Source organism: Struthio camelus, chromosome 2, assembly GCF_040807025.1.
Source record: "Struthio camelus isolate bStrCam1 chromosome 2, bStrCam1.hap1, whole genome shotgun sequence".
In the NCBI taxonomy this organism is placed as follows: domain Eukaryota; kingdom Metazoa; phylum Chordata; class Aves; order Struthioniformes; family Struthionidae; genus Struthio; species Struthio camelus.
The window spans coordinates 103,255,655-103,280,787 of NC_090943.1; the positions used below are offsets into that span (position 1 = coordinate 103,255,655).

Here is a 25,133-nt window from a genome sequence, read left to right on the forward strand (position 1 = left end):
CTTATGTGAGTTTCTAAAGAAAACAACCAGGTTAATTTACATTTTTTGAAACCTGAGTCACAGAGTTACAGAATAGTTGAGGTGGAAGAGGCCTCTGGAGATTGTCCTGTCCAACTCCCCTGATCAAAGTAGAGGTAACTAGAGCAGATTGCTCAGGGTTGTGCCTAGTCAGATTTTGATTATCTCTGGGGATAAAGGCTACTACACAGCCTCTCTGGGCAACCTGTACCAGCGTTTGACCACCCTCAAAATAAAGAAGTTTTTTCTTGCGTTTAAATGGAATTTCACATATTTCAGTTTGTGTCATTGTCTCTTGTCCTGTCACTGGGTACTACTGAGAAGAGCCTGGCTCTGTCTTCTTTACCTCCACCATCAGGTATTTATAACCATGGATAAGATCTCCTCGAGCCTTTTCTTTTCCAGGCTAAACAATCCCAGCTCTCTCAGCCTCTCCTCAAATGACAGATGCCCCAGTCCCATCATCATCTTTGTGGCCTCTTGCTGGACTCACTCCAGTAACTTCACGTCTCCTGTACTGGGGAGCCCAAAACTGGACACAGCACTGCAGATTTGGGATGAGCAGGGCTGAACAGAGGGGAAGGATCACCTCCCCCCACCTGCTGGCAATGTCCTTCCTAGTGCAGCCCAAGAAGCTGTTGGCCACCTTTGCCACCAAGGCCCATTGCTGGCTCATGGTCAACTTGTTGTCCACCAGGAACCTCAGGTCTTTCTCTGCAAATCTGTTTTCCAGCTGGTTGGCCCCCAGCCTGTGTTGGTGCATGGGGATATTCCTTCCCAGGGACAGGACTTGGCATTTCCCTTTATTGAACTTCATAAAGTTCTTCTCTGCCCATTTCTCCAGCCTGTCCTGTTCTTTCTGAATGGTAGCACAACCTTCTGGTGTATCAGCCGCTCCTCCCAGTTTTGCATCATCTGCACACTTGCTGCAGGTGCACTCTATCCCATCATCCAGGTCATTAATGAAGAGGTTAAACAGCATTGGCCCCAGTATCGACTCCTGGAGTAGACCACTAGTGACTGGCCTCCAGATGTACCATGCCATTGATCACAACCCTTAGAGTCCTACCATTTGGCCAGTTTTCAGCCCACCTTACTGTCTACTTAGCTTGTCCATTCTTCATCAGTTTGCTGATAAGGATGTTAGGGGAGATGCTATTAAAGTAAAGATAAACAACATCCACTGCTCTTAGTAGAAAAAAACAAGGTAAGAAGACATCGAGTACTTCAGCCTTCTCCGTGTCCCTTTTCAGCAGGTTCCCTGCCCCATTCAGCAGCAGGCACACATTATTCCTGATCTTCCTTTCACTGCTGATAGACAGTTGAAGCCTTTTCCTGTTGCCCCTCTCATGTGAGAGGTTAGCTTTGGCTTTCCTAACCCCATCTCTGCATGCTGGAGTCTCTATATTCCTGCAGAGTCACCTGTCCCTCTTCCACCTCTTGTTCACTTTCTTTTTATGTCTGAGATTAGTCAGGAGCACCTTGTTCATCCATGCAGGCCTCATTCCACTTTTGCTTGATTTGCTGCTTTTTGGGATGGACGCTTCTTGATCTTGGAGGAGGTGATCTGTGAAAACTAACTAGCTCTTCTGAGCCCCTCTTCTCTTCAGGACTATCTCTTATGGGATTCTTCCGAGCAGGCCCCTGAATGGGCTAAAGTCCGGGGTTGTGGTCCTACTGTTTGCCTTGTTCCCTCCTCTCAGAATCCTTGGGTGTTTCCAGCTTGCTGAGCTGCATCTGGTCTGTGTGACAGCAGAACAGCATAGCTCCATGGCGCTGATCCATCTGTGGCTCAGAGGTGTAAAGAAACGGTCACTTCACTGAAACCACCTCTGCCTATCAATGATGTGAAACACAGTTTAATTAATGGAAGCCTCACTGTTCAGACCATGTATGCCCAATAATGGATCACTGCAGTACTTTAGACTTTTCGCTGTCTCATCTCTTCTTCACCTTCCCTTCACCTAACCTGATCCACAAAAAAAGTCTTACCCACTTTTGGCATTTTATTTTACTTCCCCACTTCTCCATTTCCCAGCTATTTCCCAATGCTTCTCAATTCAATCCTGTATTTTTCCGTTCTTCTGGGGCAGGGGCAGATTCCCAAATGGTCCTTGCTCTACTGAAATCCACATGCAACTTCACACCAGCTGAAGAACTGGCATCTCACCCTCCCATCTAGGTCCGCTTTTCTTGGGCTTGATTACTTTTCTAAGTCTCTTGTTCATCGTTTTATCCTCCTGGTGTATTTATTAGTACATGGTGCACATAACCCTTTGGGCATAAGTTAATATATCATACACCTCTTTTCATTTCTCCTCTGTGTCCTTTTTCTCCATTTCTCTGTAACACTCCATGGTCATCCACATGCAGACCTTAAAGGGCTTGTGTCTTAACCTTGATTTTATTTTTAATGTTGTTTTCCTTTCTATTTTTTTTAAAGGACAAGTTCAAGGTATTTATAATGATTTTTTAAATGTATTTCTCACTTTTGTTTATAATCTCCTGCAAACTGGAAGCAGAGCTCTTTTTCTGTATTAATATATCATTTCTATTGCTTTGAACTGTTGGAGCTATTCAGTCTTCAGATTTTAAATACCCTCAGACTTCACGGATACTTGGAGCCACGATTTTTAGTCCAATCAATCTCTGAGTGTGGGGCTCCCTCTGAACGCTATCTGACATTTATTTATTTTTATTAAAGAGCATTTTCTCCCTCAGGATAGGAAACAATGACAGCAACAAAACACATATACAAAATTACACAGACTTTGCAAAAAGTTATTTTTATAGAGCTGGCCGGATTTGGGCCCATCAGTACTGACTCTATCCCCTTTCTTTGTCCTCCTTGTCTTTCTTAATGATGATATAAAGACACTTAAGGAATATTTCTCTTGGATGGGAATCAAGACTAGCTTCTACTGTGAGGTCTGCACGGACCAACATAGGTACCTCGGCAGAAACTTGCTTGAAATCAGCAGGCCCCAAGTGGATTCATCCACATCCAAACCTGCAGAGCGAGCCCTTCTGAGCCCTGTGCCCTCCCATTCACTTCCAACTCACATTTCTCCTAATGCTATCATCAGTGTCTCTCTCAATCCCAATGCCTGAGCTCGTTAGCTAATGAAAGGGCAGCAGCTGGTTCCAGCATCTGCCTGTCTCGTAAGCAATATGAAGTAGTCTTCTTAAATTGTCTTCCAGGCATAAACCCCACCTGGTCATCTTTTATTAATTTCCCCATCACTTTGTTTAGTCTATTCGTAATTATCTCTGTAAATATTTAATGGTCACTACATTGATCGGTATAGCCATTCTTGCTTTCCTTAATGTCTCAGGCTTGCTGTAGAATACAAGAACTACAATTCAGTTTAACAAGTTATGGCTACGGTGCCACGACCTCAGCTGCGCTGACTTCTGTCAGAGAGAAGTTTTTGCTACATTTTGGAGAGGTAAATGTTCCTCTCCTTCTCCTCTCCCTAAAGCCCACCTAGAACAAGCTATATCTTTCTGTCCATTCACATCCAATATTTCTCTATCCATTAGGAATATTTATTATTTGCATGGCAGCAGATCTAGAGAAATACCCGTCCCATTGCACCCAACATTGTACAAATGTAAACCAGGGAGAAAGGCACTGTCCCTCAGAGTGAATATAGAAAAATAAGATATTGCATTATCTAATTACAGGGATTGAAGCAGAGCTGTCATTTTTGCTATTGTTATCACTCCTTAATTTTATCATCCTTTCCTCCTGCCTGCTCTTCAGGTTGCTCTTCTGCAGGATACAAAGCCAATGACACATCTGAGTTTGATTCAAAGTGAGCCAGTGAACGCTTCAGGGCAGGGATTGTCTCTCTCACATGTCGGCATAACAGCTTTCAAAAACCCACCTGCCATAAAGTGCGTCCCTGTTCTTTGGTAGCCCTCAGCAAAGCTTTGCAAGCATGATTCAGCACTGACTACTCTCAATAGCATAAAAAATTCTCCAAGTGCGTCATTTTCCTTGAATAATTCCTTTTCTGTAGTGCTGCTTCATTAACTCTCCTAACTGACAAGTTTTTCCCTGATCCAGGCTTTCATTTCCACTTTGAAATGTCTTGTTAGACAAGCCTCAGATCCTTCTGAATCTGCTCCATGACTGGTTTTCACCTATTATTAATGAAATGGTCAGAGTTTAACAATCCCCATTTTGGCTGCTAATATCATTGCATGTACTAAGGGCTGTATCAGTGGCTACACAGATGTAATTTTATTCATATCTGCTGCAGGATATATGAAATTTGCAAGCAAAATTGCCCTTTTCTCTACTCCTTCCTTCTTTTCTTTTTTGCAGTAATGAAATTCAAACACTTTGCTGGCTTTGCTGCAAGACCCTCTTTCCAGATGGTCTTTCTTCCTTGTTTATGCTCTCTCTTGAGCGCAGATAACATTGCAAGAAGAAAGTTACAAGATCCATCCTTTCTGCTCATCTCAGAAATGCTCTGAAACATTCTGGGCAGATTGTAAATGAAGTGTTTTTTTTTCTTTTTCCTGAGCATCTAGCCAGGTGAAGGCATTGCAAGCCTGAGTGCATAGGTTAACCACTCAGATAAATCCATCTTTCAGCATACTGTTCTGGGCCCCAAGGACAGCCGTTGACCCAGCAGTTGCCTCTTTTAATAGAAACCAGCTAAACATGTTTGTTTTGAGACATGAAAACAGAGATACCAAAAGTGCCAGAGCTTCAGTTGTACAAGGTATGAAGCAGACTAATCTTCAATGACTTGCAAAAGACTCAAAGCTTGCCTTAGTGGGCACATCGAGTTGGAGGTGTCTTTCACTGTTAGAAAAGACTGCGGCCCTCTCACCACATGCCCCTTTTAGGGACATGACTGGCTTAAAAGGGATTTTGTGTCTTTTCATGTACCCCAGCAATTTCCAAGCACTGGAAGCTCTTCTCAGGGACATTTGCTTCATCACACAGTAGAAGAATCATAACGCTTCTTCAGTTTGCAGTCAAGGAACTACAGTGAAGGATTTAGGCCTTCAGGTTTTAACAGAAACCAAATGTTAGATCTGAAAGTCTATTCTTTACAAAGAGGAGACTTCTTCACCCCTAAAATGGCAAATATGGTTATTGAAGCAATAGCGGTACATAAAGACACAGGTTTGTTTTAGTTTTTATGCTACTTTCTAGTAATTTAATTCTCATCTCCTGATAAGGAACTATCATTGTTGGAATGAAGCTTGGATGTCCAGACCTGATCTTCCTGTTGGTTTTGGAGGATGGCAGGTTGTTGATGGGACACCCCAAGAAACAAGTGACGGTAACAATGCTTAATGCTCCTTATCTCTCTTTCCAATGCTTTGGTTCTTTGTGGCAAATGATGAGTTGATAATAGGTGAGCCAGGGCGAGCACCTGGCCTGTGACAACCTCTTGCACCACATAAGCACATTGACCTGTGTGTAAGATCTTCTCCTGAGTTGTTCTGAGATATAAAATAGATCTGTCCTTATTTTACCATTGATGATGAGGCATGAGCACAAAATTCTGAAAGAGGAGAGCCCTGTTGAGTGCAGAAGAGATGTACTGCCCTTGCCAAAAGATGGCTTGCACATATTTTAGAGAACCTGTAGAGGAGCCTGATGAAAGGATTTCTCCTCCGTTATATGTCAGCCAATTTTTGGAGCCCTCGTTAAACTGCCTGGGCAGGCTCTAGACAAAAGAGAAAAAGTGAAAATCCATGCTGTTTCTTCCCAGTCTTTAGTTTTCCAGTTCTTAAAGATGGTTTTAGCAGATTTGCAGGAAGATAGATGTTTCTACGTCCATGGTCTAAAGGAGCCCTCCCAAAATGATCAGCTTTAACTAAACCCAGCTTTAACTGCCTATCAAGCACTTGAGGCTTACACCAGACTTTGCAGCATCGTTAATTACCAAACTGTTAGGTAGCTTCAGACTTGAGGCTGTGTGGTTTGGCGGGTTGTCAATGGAAATAAAGCTTTTAACTTCTTGGTCAAGAGTTCCTATAAGCTATTAAAAGGGCTCACCAAAACCCAAGATTTGTTTCTTTCTGTGAGAAAGTATAACATTTTGATATATTTTTTAATTACAAAAATTACTCTTTCTCTTGCTTCTCCTCTCTTCTCCGCACAGGTATGTACAGATGTGGTCCAGCTTCAGTTCAAGCCATTAAACATGGTCACGTTTGCTTCCAGTTTGATGCTCCTTTTGTATTTGCTGAGGTACATGCCTGAAAAATTTTAGTGTATTGAATGACATCAGTAGGAATATAGATGAGACAAAAGAAAAATTTTAGGGCTCCACTGCAATTTATGGATTGCAATGTTTTTTCCTGTATACACTATGTCAGAAACAAATCTCATAATCATATTGTGATGTGCAGGCCAGTAGGTGTGACGGAGATTCCTCTAGTCTCTGCTCATCAGTGTAATAAGTAAGAAAAGCCGTTCTGCCTCCGATCAAGCTTCAGACTGTATATCCTTCCCAGATTTCAGCTATGCTGGCAGTAGAGTCTCTACCTGTAGCTGCTCAGTTTTGCCCCTTGTTGGCTATTACTTCCTTCTCAGGCTGGCCAGCTAAGCTGATCACATGAGGTACCTTGCTTGTTTCCGTTAAAATGGAAGGGTGATTTTAAATAGATCTTTGCTCATCACATTCATTTTGGCTGCAGTGGGTCAGGGAGCCCTGACGTGAGCTGTTTGATTGGCAGATCTCAGAAGAAGGACCTCCACAAGGAGGGAAAGAGCCCAGCCTGGGGCTATTAACTCTTGCACCACCAGAGCTGGTGCACGCAGAACTGCAGCAGGTGTGGATCAAGTCTCTCTCCAAATGAATTGTACATAGCTTGGGACAGAAGAGACACAAACTTAATCTATGAAGCATTCCCCTCTGTATGACATGAAGCTCTTTGGTGCAGGAATGTATAAACATTCTCCCCAAGTCTGAACAATATTTCTCTTGCCTACCCAGGTTTACACTGGCTGGTGTTCTGAAGTTGTAAATAGCAAAAGTGTATGTAGTTCTCATTTTAGCCTATGCCTAATTTTAAACATGGATTTCAATGGGAGGAATTAATGAGACTTTGAGTCAAGATATCATTGTTTTGAAAGGAAATAAGCTGACTTTCCTTCCACTCTCTTAACTCAGTCCTTTTCTATTTAATTTTACAGGTGAATAGTGATATTGTTTACTCAAGAAGGGAAAAAAATGGAGCCCAACTGATTGAAAAAATTGACATGACCCATGTTGGGAAGTTGATTGTGACCAAGGAAATTGGGGGTGATGGAATGATGGACATCACTGAGGAGTACAAGTTCCAAGAAGGTAACCCAAAGTGGTGTGTAGACCTCTCTGAGGTAGATTTACTGCAAACAAATCCTACACTGTGTATTTACAGACTCCTGGCACTGAAGGAGCTGCACGGAAAGCTTCCAAAGTGCCTTCTGAAACTCTCTATTTCTGACTCCACCTCAAAAGCACTGCAGATTCATGGATAAGAACACAAGTTTTGTTTGCTACGCAGAAGTGCTTCAGACTGAATGAACTATAGTGGAAACAAAGGGTAGTCATGGAGTAACTTGAAGCATTCAAAATGGCTACAGGCTTTCTATACAGCTGTTTAGACATTTCTTACTTAGGCCTGAGATGCACAGAATAAATCACTGTAGCTCCATTAACGTCGGTGAAGCTATGTCAGTTTACCTGATATGGCTTGGACCTTTAACAGCAGCTCACTTGGAAGTTGTGAAATTCTCCTAATGCTTAACTTTATCACAGGAAACATCACTATCCTCATCTGCTCATTTCAACTACCTTGTGGTAGTGCACTGGAAAGTGCACCCTTGTGACTGATAACTGGGCTAGTGCAGTACTCTTGTTCCTCTTTTAATATGATTTTTATTAATTTCTAGGCTCAGACGAGGAGAGACTGGCTCTTGAGACTGCTGTGATGTATGGTGTTAAAAAGCAAATTATCCAAGATACTGTGTATCATCCACAGACGGATGTCGACATGGACTTCCAAGTGCAAAAGGCAATCCTTGGCAGTGACTTTAAAGTCACTATAACTTTCAAGAACAAAAGCCACAACAATTACAGTGCTACTACATACTTTTCAGGAAACATAGTGTTTTATACAGGAGTCATGAAGAATGAGTTCAAGAAACGCTCTTTCAGTGTGACACTGGAACCCTCCTCATGTAAGACTGGGATGTTTGCTTCCAAACCTGCTAGCATTTTTTCTCTGTGTCATTAACCATCACCAAGGTTTCTGTGCGTGGTAGACCCAGTTCTAGTAGTTAGGGATAGGATACTCTATTGGGTATTACGAGGCCCTGCTTCCTGTTCTGGCCTTGCTACCAAAGTCATTTAAAGCTGAGACTGTTTTCTTCAGGCTGCTTCTCTCTGTATAATGCTTTCTTACACGAAGCTGCATGTCTGGAAACTGTTAATTCTCATTTAGTACAAAAGAAGAGAAGGGGTGCAGTTACTAAGCTGCAAGGTATCAGCTTTCATACCTTTAGTCTCCTTGCAGTAGCGCAGGAGACAAAGAAAATATTTTGGTTCCACAGACACAATTTACAGGGACATAAAGGGGTAAATAAATGTCTTGTCTTACTTGGAAGAACCTGACAAGGGAGAGGCTCAGAGTGGTTCCCGGTGCACAGCTTTGGAGGACTGGGTGGTTCAGGATTTGTACATTTACAGTGATCTAAAATGTTCATTTGCACCTAGAATGTGCTGCTATCTACAGCAAAGGCATTTGTCAGCTGGGCACGCACCATAAAGGCGAGTTATCTTTACAGATGTAGCATTTGCCTTTCCTGGTGTCCTCTAGACTGTGGTGGAGAGCTTCTACCTCCCTCTTCTCATGAGAAGAACAGTTCCCTGCGGCCTGACACACATGGCTGAAGGCTGGATTTTGCACTGCTCAGAATAAGAAAGGGGGTGTTCTCCTTTTTTATTTTGGATGTAACCAAGCTGTTTCCTGTCATCCATGGCAATCCCTTTCAGAAGGCCTTCAGTATGTATCAGAGAACTGCTGGTGTCCAAAGTGCTACAGAGCAAGGGGGTTGCAGAGCCCTGGCTGTTCCCAGCAACAGGTGGCTGCCAATCACTTCTCTGACAAGCCTGGGCTCTTGGATTAGAGCCTCCAGCTCAGCAAAAAAGATGAAAATATGCTTTTAGGGAGTCAAGGCTTCCCTCTGGCTAAGTCAGAGGATCCTCCACTTGGCTTCCCCACTGAGCAAGTCAGGAGCCATGATTTGCCTTCTCGATCCTGCTACAGGGCAAAAGCAAGCTCTGCTGAGTACAGACGAGGCTGCAGGACTTTGGAGTCCCTGAGGATGGGTGCCCCAGATCTGAGTCTGGTTATGGGTCACAACATCCCTGGCTGACCTCTGAGTTTTCTCACCTGTCAGGGACGGGGTGCAAGCTGAGGGGTGTGAGCCAGCTGACGGCAGAAGAAAAAGCAGGGGCATCTCTCAGGGAACATAGGTTTTGCTTTCTGTGTGGCAATATCTTTCAGCCCCCTCAGAGGGGCTTGACCTATCTCAGGGACAGCATCTCGCTTCTGTGAGAGACCCCTGCCAGTACCTGCCGACTCCATCTGAACTGAGAGTTCAAGGAGAGCTCCTGATCCAACAGAGGCTGGGTCTTGCCCCTGTGAGGGACTGGGGTTTGTAGCCCATGGCTTCTGCTGTGTTCCCAGTTCAGGAGGCAACATGAGCTCTCTCTCCTCCAAGAGGCCAGTTTTTGCCCCAGCCTCTGCGGAATCACAGTTCCCGCTGTGTCTGGAAACAACGCCTCAGCTTTCTCCTTCACCTTGAGCACTAAAACTGTACGTTTTGCTTTGGAGGCGATTAATCTCCGTAAAGTGGGAGTCCACTTACGGGGAGCTACAGATGAAGGTTAATAAAAATTCTGTCTCCAGTCTACAGCAAAGCCCCAACAGCTGTTTGCTGGTTCTTTCCAGGTCCCCCGACTCATTTGAGGGGTATCTGGAAATGGGCTGTCTCTGGCTTTCACTGAGTTGTTCCAATGCATCTTATCAAAAAGCAGTGTTATTTTATTGGCTTGCATCAGTTATGTAGTATTTTATTTAAATGCTGCAAAACTTTTGGAAACTTGGTTAGGCACAGCAAAAAGATCAGTTTCAGCTGTTCAGCTGCTTGGTCTAAATACAGTACCACTTTCTTCCTACGCTTCTATGACGGGGGAGAATTCAGTCGTATCTTAGGAGATGGGCAAATATCTCTACACCTTCTGTCTGTGTTCTGTGCTTGGTTCCAGGGGTTATGTCGACTCTTGCACTACAGGTCTGTGTAAGGTAGTATCACTTAACAGGCAACTTCTGCAGTGCTTTGAGGTTCCTCTGTCTCCTTTGTGCAAGAGATGAAATGAATAGGTGAAGTTTTAAGCCTCATTGAGCCGCATCGTTTTTCTGAGTTCAGTAAGTGATTTGAAAAAAGCTTCCTGAAAACTGTGCTGGAAACTCTAAATTACAGTGACCAGTGGTGAGGGAACATAGACAGGAAAGGTGAACATCAGAGCACAAAGCATGGTCTTTTTTGCATGTGTACCAAAAGTGTGTCCCCATTGCTACAGCTGGCAAAGGTGACATTTTAAGGTATTACTGCCTTTCAAGGCAGAAATTACTGCTCAGAGCTGAGCTACAGAAATTGACTTTCTGTGCATTTCATCCCACGACAGGACAAAATAAAACGTAGAAATGATGCATCATTATCTCTGAAAGGGATACATAGAACCTAAACATGAATTCTTTTGCCTTTGCCCTGAAAAGGAGTGTGCATGCAATCAGGAATCGTGTCTTAGCAGAAGGGCAGTGTGAAGGGAGGCAGTGTGATCATTTGCAACTGTGTGAGAGTATTCTCTCAGAGGTATGATGGTAGGATACGGTCTCAGGAACTCAGGCAGAATCTGTAGGCTTAGGTCATGGCAGGAAGTGCGTATATATATCTGGAGGTATATTACAATATAATAAAGATGAGCCAAAGGCATTTTTCCAGACCATGCTACTGAAAGAATGAAGCAAACTGTTTTCAAACAGGAATCAAATGCATGATTTTCAGAATAATGATTAAAGGAATTGTGTGGGTTGAAAACATCTTTGAGGATTTAAATAGCTTAAACCTTCTAGTGCCTTCAAAGGTGCTCTTACATCTACTCAGTTATATTTAGTTTTCCCTATTTTTTTTGAAAGGCTGTAAGGCAGCTCAGTGTTGTGTCTCCCTTGGCTTTCCCAGGTACTCAAAGTGGTACTGGCAACATACCAGCACAGCCAATGCTACAGAAATGGAAGCCTATTATTCTTTTTTTCCTGTAGTGATTAATTTTAAACAGAAAAATTCCTCTTTCCCTCCACTGTAAAGTAAATTTCACTTAGAATTCAACTAATTTATTTATTTATTTATTTACTTTGCACAGATGAAGAATACCTTGCCTCATTTATAATTTACAATTTGGGGCATTGTGGGAAATTCTTTTCCAAGAGATACAGAGTGAGGGGGAGGGAGGGGGAGCACATCAAGTAAATTTAAGGCTGGCTTAGTAAATCCAGGTCAGGTGATCACCAAGGGAATAGCTTTGAAACCAAATCAAGGAACTGGTTTTGATGTGAGTGGATCAAAAGAGTGAAAAGAGGTGAATGTGATTTACCCACTTGAGTTCGATTATCTCAGTGTGTACAGTGTATATCACAAATACAATACAAATAATGGATAGTAGTAATAATCATCGTTAGCAGATGGGAGATCTTGATATGTTTACTAGGGTTATAATGAATGCTTATTGAGGCAAGAGCTTTAGATCTATATGTTCTGCCTGGTCAGTTAGTTAGCAGGTCTGCCTCTGTACATCACATTCTCACACCATTGTTGTGCTGGGAATTGCAGTTCAATATGGTTAAAATTAATGATTCCCTGCATCTCAACTGTCTAGCCAAGGGGGACTTCTTCCTTTCAATAATTATCATCAGGGAGCACATGAAAGCTGTCTTGAGGGTATGCTGGTGACAGGAGACCCCACTTGCTAAATTTTGCAGGCAATAGGGCAGAGGCAGATACCCAGCAGCGCTAGCCCTGCCCTGGAGAGCAGGTGATCTTCCAGGTGGCCGGCATGGACTCACACCCCAAAACAGCTGCTCTGGCAGCCTCCCTGATGAAATCCCTCTGCAGGAAAGAGAGGCAGAGAAAGCACACAGGTGAAGTAAACGAGAAAGCATTTACAAGAGAGAGATTCAAAGGCTAGTTTGGACCCTCGTGCCCCAAAGCTATTTATTGCCGTCCTTACTTATTTTAGGGTGGTGCCTAGTAACCTTAAACAGCAACCTGGGCCTGCTGTGACAGGTGCTGGACAGAGGTTATACACAAACACAGCCCTTGCCCCAGGGAGCTCATCACAGCCTGAATGAAAATACAGCAAAATAAGAGGGGAAACTGTGAGGTGAAGAAATGAAGACAGTTGGGCAAAGTCATCCTTTGGTGCTCAGCCACCTTTTTCTGTTCACTTGTGTAACTGCTGCCTGCAGAGGTAGCCATAAGGGAAAGAATAATTAGCCTTTAGATTGCTTCAGACACCTTTTTGTTTGTTTGTTTCTCCCATCAGCGAGTACTTGTGATGTTGTGATCCAATCAAGCGAGTACCTGAGTGAGCTGCTGGACCAAGCTTCCTTTCATTTCTTTGTCACGGCGCGAATCAATGAAACTGGAAAGATTCTGGCTGTGCAGAAAGCTGCGGTACTGGAAATTCCCACGCTGCATATCAAGGTATTTTGGGGACGTGGCAGAGGGCGGCCATACTGTGTGCAGACTGGTGTCTGTAAGGATGCCACATTGACTTCTGGGACAGACGTGTACGTGCAGGTGTGTGTTAGACCTTCAGTCTAACATGGAACTTATAAGCAGTGGCCAACAGGAGTGAGTGAGGGTGTATGTTGTATATTGTACTGAGTATCCCTACATTAAAAGACTGAGGCTGACAGTATCACCTGTAGCAGGGAGCTAAATGATGTCCGTGGAGAAGGAGGGGAAAAGATCTGAGGAAGCTGGAGAAACTTACAGGGTAAAAGAAATTATGTCACTCAACCCTTTGACTACTTCAAAAATCTATTATATTTAAAGCAAGACAGTGCAGAGACTTCTCACTGAAAAATGAAGGGCCCTACTGTTAGGGTGAATTTGCTTGGAAAGCTTTTACAGGTTTTGTGAAAAGTTCCTCCAAACTTGGACAGGCAACATCCGTCTGGGACGATGCTTTCAGGATACTGCTTTGCTGCTGCTCTGTGAATGTACTTTCAGTGGAGTTTCATGAAGGTTCAAGCATTTCTGCAGGTGGTGGCATCCTGTCTATGAAAATGTGAAAGTGTAGTGACTCTGACAGGACAAGGACCCTATGTCGTATAGCAAAGATTTTAAAAATTCAGGGCTGAGACTTTGGTATCCAGATAAAATGCCTCATTTTCAAAAGTGCTGACCTTCATCTGCTTTGAATGATGTCACTTCGATCTGGTTTTTCCATAATACTAAAAAAAAAAAAAAAAAAAAAAAAGAGAATTCCTGTTATATATATTCCTATATAAAGGAAGCTTTATATAATCATGAATGAAACACCCTAAAATTCAGGATCTTGGAAGAAGTCTAGGTTTATAGATCTTTCCCCCCCCCCCCCCCCATATATTTATCTGAACCAATGCTCAAGTTTCCATATAATAGTATACGTAATAATTTGAAACAGCAACCTTCTACAGAAAAAGGTTTTATTTTAAATGTAGATCAAAACTACCATGAAATTTGCAAAACGTTCCACTGCGTTTCTTGGACTGCAGAAGTGTCACTATGGTCTAATCTGATCATTGGTATTTTCAAATAAAAGGTTTTTGTTTCACTGAGCTTTCTAGAGAGGAGGTAAACAAGATAGATAAACTCTGCCTCAACCACCTATCTTCAATAACCAAATTTTAAAAATACAGAGTTCTTTCAATTCAATACTTGAATAGAACATCTTATACAAAATCCCCCATGTCAGCTTCAAAATAGTTTATCCTCCCTACTGTTATGAAGAAAGAAGGCTTAGTGTTTAGGATACACCGTTGTCCAATAACCATGTCTTCTAGTAGAACTGAGTTTGTCTCTTCTCTACTTCTTTGTGATGTGTAAAAATAACCTGAAATTTTAATAGCTGCATCTTTAAAGCATGTGTGTGTGTGTGTGTGCAGGTGTATATAGCTTTGTATTTATATGGGGAACTCTGCTTTATTGTTTTCTTTGAAATATGACAAAGATCATTTCCCTACTTTTCTTGTCAGACTTCTTCCCTGAATTTGATGGGTAGACTGGAGTTCTTAATCTGAAAGTAAGGGAGAAGAATGAGAAATGTATTTCCTCTGATGTCTTTGGATACTCTCTTGATCTTTCTCTGTTGGTCTGAGCAGATCATCAGAGTTAACAGTTGAGAAAATTACGTCTTATTCTAACTTAGCTTGAGATCAGGTTACAAAAACCACAGATCATGCTCTCAGTTGTTCGTGTGGGAATTCAGGTCGCTTTTCAGTTCCAACCTGTAGCAGTGGTATCTTCAAATATCCAAATGTGTAATTGAAATCAGGAGTCCATGAGGCCTCTAATCAGGTTAGGGCTTCTGAAAATGCCACTGATGTCTATTTGCAAATTCAGGTGGCTGAATGCTATTGAAAATGTAGCTGTGAATATCTTATCCTTTACTCCAGTCAATCTATTAGTATTTGGCTCAGGGTGATCCCTTAGACCGGGATCTTTCTAGCTTTTTGCAACTGTCGTACTACTTAGAAATTTGCAGTAGTGCTGCAGCCCCCAGCACAGCACTTTAAACTTATTGATAAAATACGTATTTTTCTTAGTTACGTTTCTCAAACCCCTTTGAAGCAGTCCATGGCTCAGCTGGGCTGTGCCAGCCAGAAGTTGAAAATCTCTGCCTGTTTCTTTCATTCTGTGAGAAATTTTGTGTTCCTAGGGGGAAAAAAAATCCTTACATTTTGTTCTTTGTTTAAAACACAAAAGTTTAGGGATGTTTTCTGGGCAGCTGTGTTACTGATACCGATATGAAGGAACAGACAGATCCCTTCATCTTTGTACTGTAACATATGTGGATGTCGGTGTGATCTCTGTTCATTTTGTATTTGCTAGTGTACAATGCATAGCTTTATTGTATGTAGGGGTTTTGGAGGACAACTGGCTATCAGGTTTTCCTAGTGCAAACATCCAGTCAGAATCCCTCTGGAGCATGAAAGATAAATTGCAAGGCAGTAGGAAGATGGGCACAGCACCTCTGAGAGGTGCAAACAGTGCAACCTAGCATTTCTAGTTCAGAGTGTTAAGACGTACCCCTCTCTTTTGGAGCTCGGCATCCTGAACAGGCCTTGCACGTCAGCGCTGGCAGGGAGCCTGAAGAGGGGGAACAAATCAAGGAGAAAGACCCTGCTCAAGCTGGTCTCTCCCTCAGTTGGACACTGCTCCAGGACTGTTCAGGCAGATTTCCTTCTTTTCTATGGAAATGAGGGCCTACCTCATGACCTTCGACATGGCTTGAGAGAAAATTGCAGCGGATAGGAAAATCTGCAGAAGCAGAGTCTATGGGCCATCCAACAACTTTCTTCTGATTAGACTTTGCCTGCCTTGCGTTGTTTTGCTACGTGCTCCAGTCCTCCTCCTTCCCTTCTCCTTCCTTGCAATTAATTTGTATTGAACCCTACAGATTTCACTGTGGGGCACTTTATCATTATCAGCTGGTGGATCTTTGTCCTTTCCTCATTTTGCAGACTCAAGGCGAGACGGTAGCTGGTAGAGAAATGTCGGTGATTGTGGAATTCACCAACCCGCTGAAGCAAACGCTGGAGAACGTCACACTCCGCCTTGAAGGGCCCAGCGTGCTGAGAACAATGAAAAAGTACTTCAGGTAGGAAGGAAGCAGAATTAACTGAGAAGTTGTCCCCTTCTTGCTCACTGGGGCAGCTCATGAGAGACACAACTAATGCAGCGCTGAATAATTCAGACGCTCTCTCCTTGCTTTAAAATTCAGTACACAGAGAAACTATAGGTCTCAACAGACAGAAGGAGTCAGGCTGTCCCTCTCAGTGAAAAGAGAGACTGTGAGAGCATTTCGTCCATTCAGTATCAGTGTTGGAGAAAGGGACAGTGGTTGTGAGTAGCTGCGAACACAACTGGAATTTTCTCTTTCACAGTATTACATTATTTTTGTTGCTTGGAAGTAGCACATATGATCTGCTATCGTAGAAAGAAAGGCAGATTTATCCTGCACGTGAAGTGTTTCCTGCCAAGTGCTCATTATGCACAAATCAAGTCCCATGCAGCTTTTCTAAAAGGGCCTTTCTGCATTCATGTTAATCATGACTACACAATACATTCAGATACCTCAGATGATCTTTGCAAGCTTATGTCAAGACCCAAAATCATTTGGGGCTAGATAACCTGGCGGTTTGTGTAGCTGATGCAGCAAATTATGCTAGATAGCCACAGCAGTTGTGCAAGCACACAGCTCATCTCTGGTAGCACCACTTACCAGGGCTGCCTGGATACAAAGGGGCATGTAGGGAGCAAGGTGATCTCAAGCCTGAGAAAAAGGAAAGCCCTTCAGCGGCCTTCACTATTCTAGGAGTTGCACTTAATGCTGGCACAGTGGTATCTGTACGATAAGCGGGTAGTGTTCTAGACCGTCTTTCCATTTAGAGTTCAGTGTTATATGTGGTAAGCAATAAACCAGGGGTAGGACAGAAACATACCCTGCAGTCACTGCTATGACAAGAACTTGTAATAGAGATCCCCAAGGTTGCATTGCTGTGGACATGTACTGATGATACTGTTGCTGTCCCAGCACGGAGTTTGGTATTAGCCAGTTCCTAGATATATAGCTGGGATCCTCAGAAGATTTTGCAGCCATTGCTGAGCCTTGCGTAGCTGAAGCGATGTTATCTGTCGTTACCTGTGCTGATGGTTCCCAGGTGCGTGCAAAAGAAGTCTGAAAAATTGCCTGTGCTTCAGTAGCTGCATAAATTGTCAGCGTTATCTGCAGCTGGTAGGGGAGGTCTGAGTCTGATTGCACCTGGCCCAGGGGAAAAAAAAGATCAAAAGCAGGCTCCAGATTGGAGCTGGGGAGAAAAATGACTGTGAAAGGGCATCACACTGTGTTTGCTTTGTGCACGTGATATGTCACAGATGCTGCTGAACATGACTCAGCACCATCCACACTCGTTACCCAAGTCCCAGTAATAGCCCTCGGTGTGTTGCACAGCCATGCCAGACTCCCCTGGTGCTCTGCAGCCTTCTTGTTCCAAAAGCTGCTGTCAGCCCTTCTCACCTTCAAGGAAGCAAGAGTTGTCAAGTGCATCAAAGGCATAGGAGTTACAGAGAAACGTGACTCATGGAACAGACGTCACTTTCCTTCAAGTCGCCATGTTTCCCCCTTTACAGTAGTGCCCTTGGCATGATTTAAAATGGAAATGGAACAGCTTAGTCATTTTAAGATTTTTGACTTAACTTCTCTGAGATAAATGAAGGCTGCAGGTTATACTCACAGAGGACAGAGTAGGGGGCAGTTGTAGTTTATTTAAATAAAAATCACATTTGCCTCCATGCATTCAGAGTGATAAATGGCTCCTGTGTGGTGATGGCTCAGCATATTATGCAGAGCCATTCATCACTGAATTCTCTCCTAGGCAAATCGGATTAGAGTGGCTTTACTCCATTTGCAAAAAGAATTGAACTTATTCTAGGCTTTCCTCCTTCTTCCACTGCTTCCCTGCCCATTGGGAACTGTCACACATGGGATGTGTCTTTTGCAATCGTTTATGGGGATGAGACTTTAGAATTATCTATATTTTTAAGGTAGCTTTTCTGTATCACGTGGGCAACTCCACAAAACAGGCATGAGTGATCAAGGAGATATAACATTATCTTGGGAATGAAGTGACTTGGAGGTTTCTGCCTTGACCGTTCACAAGGGCTCTATAGTCATGTTTAGCTGTTAGTCTGAGACCGATGAAAAGTATGACTTACTGGAAAAGGCTTTGGCAGCCACAGTCCCTACCCAGAGTGTGGTCTTTGTGTGACACCTGAGAATTAATCAGGCAGTGATGGATATTGTTAAAAGGATTTTAGCCAAGCATGCACTCACATTAGGCACATAAGTCACTTTGGCTGTTTCTGCTTATCCAGGTAGTATTACTATTTGTAGCAAGAAGCAAGTTGGATTAGAAGTAAGACAGTAGAGAAACAGGAAAAGGTGGGTTTGATATCCCAGCATAGCTGCTATCTTCCTGCGTGTACATATATCCCATCTATCAATCAGCGATGAATATGCTGCTCGCTCTCTCACACTCTCTCACGCTGGGGCACTGTGAGGATGCAGTCTGCAAACCTCCATCCCTAGGAAATCTGGGCCTAGATTTTTCAAAAGGTAGACTAAGTCTTGCTGCACAAGAAACTTGTATAGTATCTTCCTCGCTTTCTGTACAGATCATTCCTTGCAGATCATTCGCATAAACTCTAAATTAAAAAGGTATCTAACCTTGTGCAGCAATTGAAGTCATTGCTTTGTCATGCTACCATTTTTGTGGGCATTTGATGGTGCAGGCCAGCTGAGGGGAACAGCATATCTCTCATTAAGAGCAAAGATAAAAAGAGGGAAGGCGCTTGCTGGAAGCTGTCTGCGTACGCTCACACTAAAAATGTGAGCTTCCTCTTGTTCCTGTTCTTTTCTAAAACAGGGTACATGCCCCAGGGTACCTATGACTGTATATGCAAAACACAGTGCAGTGCCATTCAGAGGTACCTAAGCTGGACTCCAAGGAGCTAGAATGCTGCTCCTTTTAGCAGGTTAAATTAGCATGGGCAGACTTGCATTAAAACAAATACGCAGATAAGAGGAACCCAAACTAGATCATTTCCAGCTAATTACGGTTTCTCTGTCTTGTGGCAAGTTATGCTAAGCCTGGGCAGTCATTTCTGTCTTGACCCTAGTGGAGGACATGTCATCTGAGAGATAAATCCTATCAAATGAGAACTGGCAACAGTGACTAAAGTCTACAGTAACTTTGCTCTCCATTTATTCAGTTATTTACAGACTACCGTACCTGTGTGATGCTGATGAGAACACTGGCTCACTTCATAATCCTCTTACTTAATGCTGAGGAAAGAACATATTTATTTTTATAAATAGCTCCCCACTACGCTACCTCCTCCATTGGTTCCCTTCCTGACATCCCCCAGTCAATATCAGTCTTCAAAATTTGCATGCAGAAGTGAAAGCACTGAGAAAATGCAGCAACCCAGTACTTGAGGTTCTCTGTGCATCTTTCTTGTAGCAAAAACTGAAAATCAAGAGCAGTACAGAATACAGGTGGTTTATACTATGAGTTACCAAGAGTCATAGATCACGTAAAAGAGCAGCTGCTAACGATAGGACACCCAAAAATACTTTGGTTTATTTGCGTGGGCATGAAGAAGTCATCTATGAAGTGGACAGTGATATTACGTGATATTATGTTCTGATATTACAACTATGGCAGAGTGGCTTAGGGTAGAAGGTGGTGGAGAGGCTCCATTCCTCATCAGCACTACACCTGGCTGGCACTTCTCAGCGAGGACTTACTTAACTGTTTAAGGAATCACCAGCAGGCTATGGGATAATATGCTGGTAAAATGGAATTAAAAAGTGAAAAAACGTTATCCATAAAAATCATCCTGAAAGTGATTGTGAGAGGAAGTGACAGGCAGCAGAGGAAACCTGATTTGTTTTAGAAATTTAAAATTAATCTGGAGGAAAGTCTAGAAAAGGCTTTGACAGAGTCAGTTCTGCAAGTCCTGGAAGATGAAGGGAATAATTTATAGGACACTTACCAGGATAAGTGAAACATTAAAACAAAAAACAAAAAAAAAACAAAAGAAAAGTCATGTCATACTGTCCATCTTCAGTTTCTCCAGTTCTGGGTTAGGCTGAGAACACTGGCTGACTGATTACAATATTGTTACTTTCCTTTCTCCCTGCAGGCAAATCCCAGCAAATTCTACTTTGAAGTGGGAAGCAAAATGCACCCCAAAACGACCAGGGTTACGAAAGTTGATTGCAAGCCTGAATTGTGATGCTTTGAGGCATGTGTATGGTGAGCTGAACGTCCAGATTCAGAAACCATGAACCAAGGTGCTGTCTTCATTCTTTAATTAGCTATGTTTCAAAATATGGCATTAGATGGAAAAAAGAGATACAGAGGTAGAAACTTTATTATTTTGGTTATCCTCATGCTAACTAAAATGTGACAAAGAGAACTAACTGGAAACACTGGGGAGAGGTGGAAAATGCATCTGGATCGTGAATGATTCAAAATTAGATACAAGTAATTAAAGGCAATTCCAGGTCATATTATTCCTACAGTTCACTTGTATTTATGGCCCTTTGCACTAGTGCTGGGAGGGAATCTGAAAGGCCGCATTCACCAAAGTAGTCTGAACTTTAGTTTTAATTAAGGTCTGATATTTCACTGCGGAAAAAAAAAAAAGAAAAAAGAAAAACGAAACCAGTGTTATAAATTCTTAGGGTGAATTATACAACCTTACAGTAGATCATTCAGGCTACAGTTAAAAACAGGTACTTCTAGCTAAAGGGACTGCTTTATCTTGCAGTGTTAGAATTTTCCAGTTCATGGAGAGCTCACTTTGCTGGAAGCATCTCTCAGGATTTGTTATCTTCAGAATATTCCCAGCTCTCTGTTCCCACTTGCCACTTCAATACGCTTTTTCTCTTGCTCTTTCATGTGTGTCTGCACCCACACATACTCCTTTATTTCATGCCCTCATCCCACCCTGTATGATGCTATTAATAATGCTGTTCTTTTCTTTTGCTTGATGAAGATCTAGAGTTTTTCATGCCCCTGCTCAGAGTTCATGGTACCAAACTTTCATTTTTCTGGTCAGTTTGCTGGGGACTGGAGGTTAGTGGGGCAGGCCATGATTCTCCTCCTCCTAGCTCCACAGTCCTAACAAATATCCTGCACTGGTGCTGCCGTTTAGGAGATAAATTTAGATTTAGCCACCTCAGAAAGTGCCCCTGAAATCATGGCTACAGCAAAATCAGATTGTAGTATGTGTGAACAACCCCCAGGAGGACAGAAGCTCAGCTGAATAAGGAAAAAAACATGTACCAGGAGAATCAGAAACTCCACAAGCTGGATCTACTTCCTGTCTCGCTTGCAGCATATTCATCTGTAAGGTGCAAAGGGGCCACCCAAGGCCTTGCTTTTTTCCAGAGACCCCTCCAGCCCTCTGGAGCTGCTCTGGATGTCTGATTTTTATTAGTCTTCCATGCAGGGTGCTCCTCCATTCCAAGGCACCCACCCAATTCTGTGGGGCATTTTTCATCTCCTGAAATTCTTTCCAGGATCTTTTTCTATATGAGGCAAAAAAGATGCACATAGTACATTCACATGTCCAGCTGCAGTGACCACCTACCAGCTATGGTGTGTAAGAACATATCCCATAGTAACAAACAGCACAGGTGAGCTAACTCAGCTTCCAAAGGAGCTAAAAGGAATCTCATGCTCATTAAATGCTGTGACTTTATTGTGCAGCATATGGCCAAGTCATTCTGTGGTCTTATTAGTGAGAGAGCAAGGGTGATGACTTGTCTTCTGCTCCCCTTCTTGCCACGTGCTGCATCCTGAATAACCTGTGGCCAGTTCTTAAGTAAGCCAAGAGAGGAGAGAAAGGCAGGCTGGTCTTTTGCTAGAGTATGTGGAATAAAGTAGAGATTTGCACCACCTCACAATCTGGATGAGTAATCTTGGAGACAGGAATACCAGACAGTTTTGGGGGGGGCTTTCACTTCAGGCGTGGGCACACACTTGTTTTGTACAGTTAATGTGACCCATTAGAAACTCTGCAGTAACAGTCTCGCAAAGAAGTCCTCTGGGACACACGGTGACAACCTCTGTTAAGTGCTTGTGCAGTTCTGCTAAAGTCTACATCATTTAATAAGATTATCTGTATTTTGCTCTTGCACATAAACTTGCTTTCCATTCTAGATTTTTAGTAGCTACAGTGTAATAGGAATTTAAAATAAAGCATATCTGGTGGCGCTTGTATCTTGTGGTCTATATTTTGGTCAATCACTTGTTCTGTGTGGTAGCACTATAGACACCAGTTGCTGCATGCCTTAATTGTAAGAGTAAGTTTAAAAGTTTGTTTCTGAGCCGTGCTGATAAAGATGACTTTTTCGTGCTAGGGAGAAAACCGAATCTTTATTTAAAAAATATTTCTGTTTTCAGTTTAACTATTCTAGCTTTTATTTTTCCTTCTGTTTTAACAATTGACTACCTAATGCATTGGAGAAGGTGACAATTTCCAGAGCACGTCGCAGTGCTAGAGAAGAAAATCCACAGATTCCCCTGGGAATTGCTTTAACATGTCAGAGCCTATTAAGTGGCCAATACGCTCCTCACGAGACCTTACCTGCAACCCACTTCTAAAGTGTGCTCCTCTCAGCTAAGTATTTCAAAGCATTTTACAAACAGTTGTTAAGCTGAACAATGTTCCCTGGGAGACGGAAAGTATTTTTATAGATAGTTTACAGAGGGGTAGATTGAAGCGAAGGAAAGTTTGGCGATGACTGTGAAGGAGGCCTGGAAACACAAGCTGGGGATATCAACAGTTCTTAGCATCACCTTCCAGCTTACTCCACGCAGAGAGCTGCTTGCAGAAACCTAAGGGAAAAAAGAAGGATGGTCCCTAGGATTTCAGCCACTCATTACCCTTTGCAAGGGCTGCTACGTGAATCACGAGTAAACCCTGACTGAGGATGCTTTGCGTGTTCTGATAGGACTGTGTCTGTGTGTAGGAAATTCAGTCAATAAGGCCAGACTGGGAACCCTGGATCTGGAGGATCTTTGAAGCTGAAGAGAGTCAGGCTGAAGTTTATACTCTTCAGCTGAGGATCCCTTTTCAGTGGGATGAATTTATGTCCTTATCGGAAACATTGTCCCTCAGACACATCTTGGGATGGGGGAGAAAAAAGTCCCAAATCAAATCCCTGCCTCCCCAGATCCACACTCCAGCAGCTCAGAGAAGCCAAGTACAAACAGAAGTCTGTGCGTTCCTAAAGGCATGTGTCGTGTGCTGCCAGTTTGCTACATCCAGGATATGGAGTAGGTTACTTGAATTCCCACCAATTTGTCACACCCAAAATCTTGTTACTGGCAAATAAACGCATCTTATATGCAAAGCTAAGATGAATTTATTGTTAGTCTTATTAAAATCTTATAGTCTAATGAAAGAGTTATTATTAGCACTGATAATTAGATGATAGAATTATATTGTTGTTTTATTATTACAATGATAGTACTAAACATAAACTTTCTAGCATCATCCCCCTTTCTCTGCTCTTATATTTACCTGTAAAGTGCCCCTCTGGGTCCTAAGGTTGAGAGCTTCAGTCTTGGGTTGGGGCGGGTGTAACAGTTAAGTCATCAGTGTCCCAGGTCCTTCACCAAGATAGGTATGATGTTAACGTGGAGGGTTTCTCTTCCTCTTTGCTGGGATGAGTAAAACAATGAGTTTCTTCCTTCACACCCTAGGATCCACGTGAGGTCATTTTTATATGCTAGCTAACATACTCTACATCTTGCTCTTTCCTTATTGGTTCAAAGTTCCACAGTACATCCATATTTACTATTTACAATGTGTTTTACCCATGTTAAATACTTGTTCTTTGTTATCCCTAACACTCATCTTACCCAGCTGCCAAGGTTGCACTTCTTTGATGACCAGCAATTGACCACTAGTGAGTTGCTTATACCCTGAGGCCTCTGGTAAATGCTGCACCTGTACTTTCAAGGCCCCTGCTGTCATCCCCTGCCAGTACTCCTTTATGCTGCGTTTTATTCTGTCATAGGCAGTTCATTCTACACAGAATAACTACTTTCTATTACGGTCTATTAATTACAGAAAAATCGTGTAACAACAAACATCTCACCACACAATTGTATAAAACAAAGCAAAAGCTAGAGCAAAGTATGTAATAACCACCAGGTCATTAGATAACTGTTCTTACAGCTAACAACAAAGAGGGAAAATATGGCCTAAATGATGCAAAAGGAAGATCTTCATAGCAAAAACAGATAAAGCTGTAAGAGAGAAAGGCCAGAAGGTTGCATCCCCTAAGGCAGGCAATCCACAGGAGACTGGCAGTGGTAGCAAACCTGCCTGGTGGTCAGTGGAGCTGGCTAGCCGCACTGGAATGCAACCCCTCCACAGGTATAGCTGGAAGCCTACACTGAGTTTCATGGCTATGCTCACCCTCTACAAAGGTTGCCGATCATATGGGGAAGGGACGGTCAGCAGGTGGCTTGGGGACTATAATGCACTCAATAGGCCAACCCAACTGTGGCTGCGCGTGTGGCTGCACGTGCACTGCGAGATGATCCAGAAAAGGCTGGGCAGTTTCTTTAAGCCACCTGCAGCCTGCCCAAATGTGATTGTTTTCATCTGGCCTCCACAGTACTAGGGTGGTAATAAAAGTGACCCTTGAGCATGAGAGGTAGGAAACAGCCTGGTCTACAGAAAACTGCAGCAGCAATGAGAGGCACTGCAGATGCAGGTCTTTTGCTTACGCTGTGGTGGCCTACTTATTGGGCACAAATGTGAGAAAGGTGGGAAGAAGACCTTCGCTCAGCATAAAAACATAATGATTCAGACCAGAGGTTCAGCTAGCTCAGTGACTTGTCTCAACAATGATGATATGTGGATGCTTAGGAAAGATAGTGGGACACAGAAAGGGTGTGTGATACTTCCCTCTGATACCTCCCCAGGCTCCTGCCCAGAGACTATCTGATCCAGATATGGTATCTGTGTACTCTGTGTCTTTGGTTTTCGCTTTTGTGAGATTTGACGGCTTTGTTAGCTCTTAGCATCCACCACATGCTTTGGCAAGGAGTTCCCCTGGTGCACAGCGAACAGGTACAAAGAACCACCTCTTATTTGCTTTGAACTTGGCTTTTCTGCTAATTTCTTTCAGCATCTAGCCCTGGTACTGGAAGAGTCAGAGACCACTCCTTCC

At 42.9% G+C, this 25,133-nt stretch overlaps 1 protein-coding gene across 3 annotated transcripts in view; it reads left to right on the plus strand.

Moving 5' to 3' along the window:
* Positions 1–22,164, plus strand: part of F13A1 (coagulation factor XIII A chain) — a 59,762-nt gene extending 37,598 nt beyond the window's left edge. For 2 of the 3 annotated variants that reach the window (XM_009678010.2, XM_068931924.1), the window contains 7 exons: positions 5,221–5,324; positions 6,153–6,241; positions 7,190–7,343; positions 7,931–8,218; positions 12,645–12,805; positions 15,832–15,968; positions 20,078–22,164. In XM_009678010.2, coding sequence (XP_009676305.1) covers positions 5,221–5,324; positions 6,153–6,241; positions 7,190–7,343; positions 7,931–8,218; positions 12,645–12,805; positions 15,832–15,968; positions 20,078–20,222 — 1,078 coding nt within the window. In that variant the 3' untranslated portion in view covers positions 20,223–22,164. The remainder of the gene's footprint in view (positions 1–5,220; positions 5,325–6,152; positions 6,242–7,189; positions 7,344–7,930; positions 8,219–12,644; positions 12,806–15,831; positions 15,969–20,077) is intronic. The other variant, XM_009678011.2, reaches the window with a different exon arrangement.
* Positions 22,165–25,133: the final 2,969 nt, after the last annotated feature.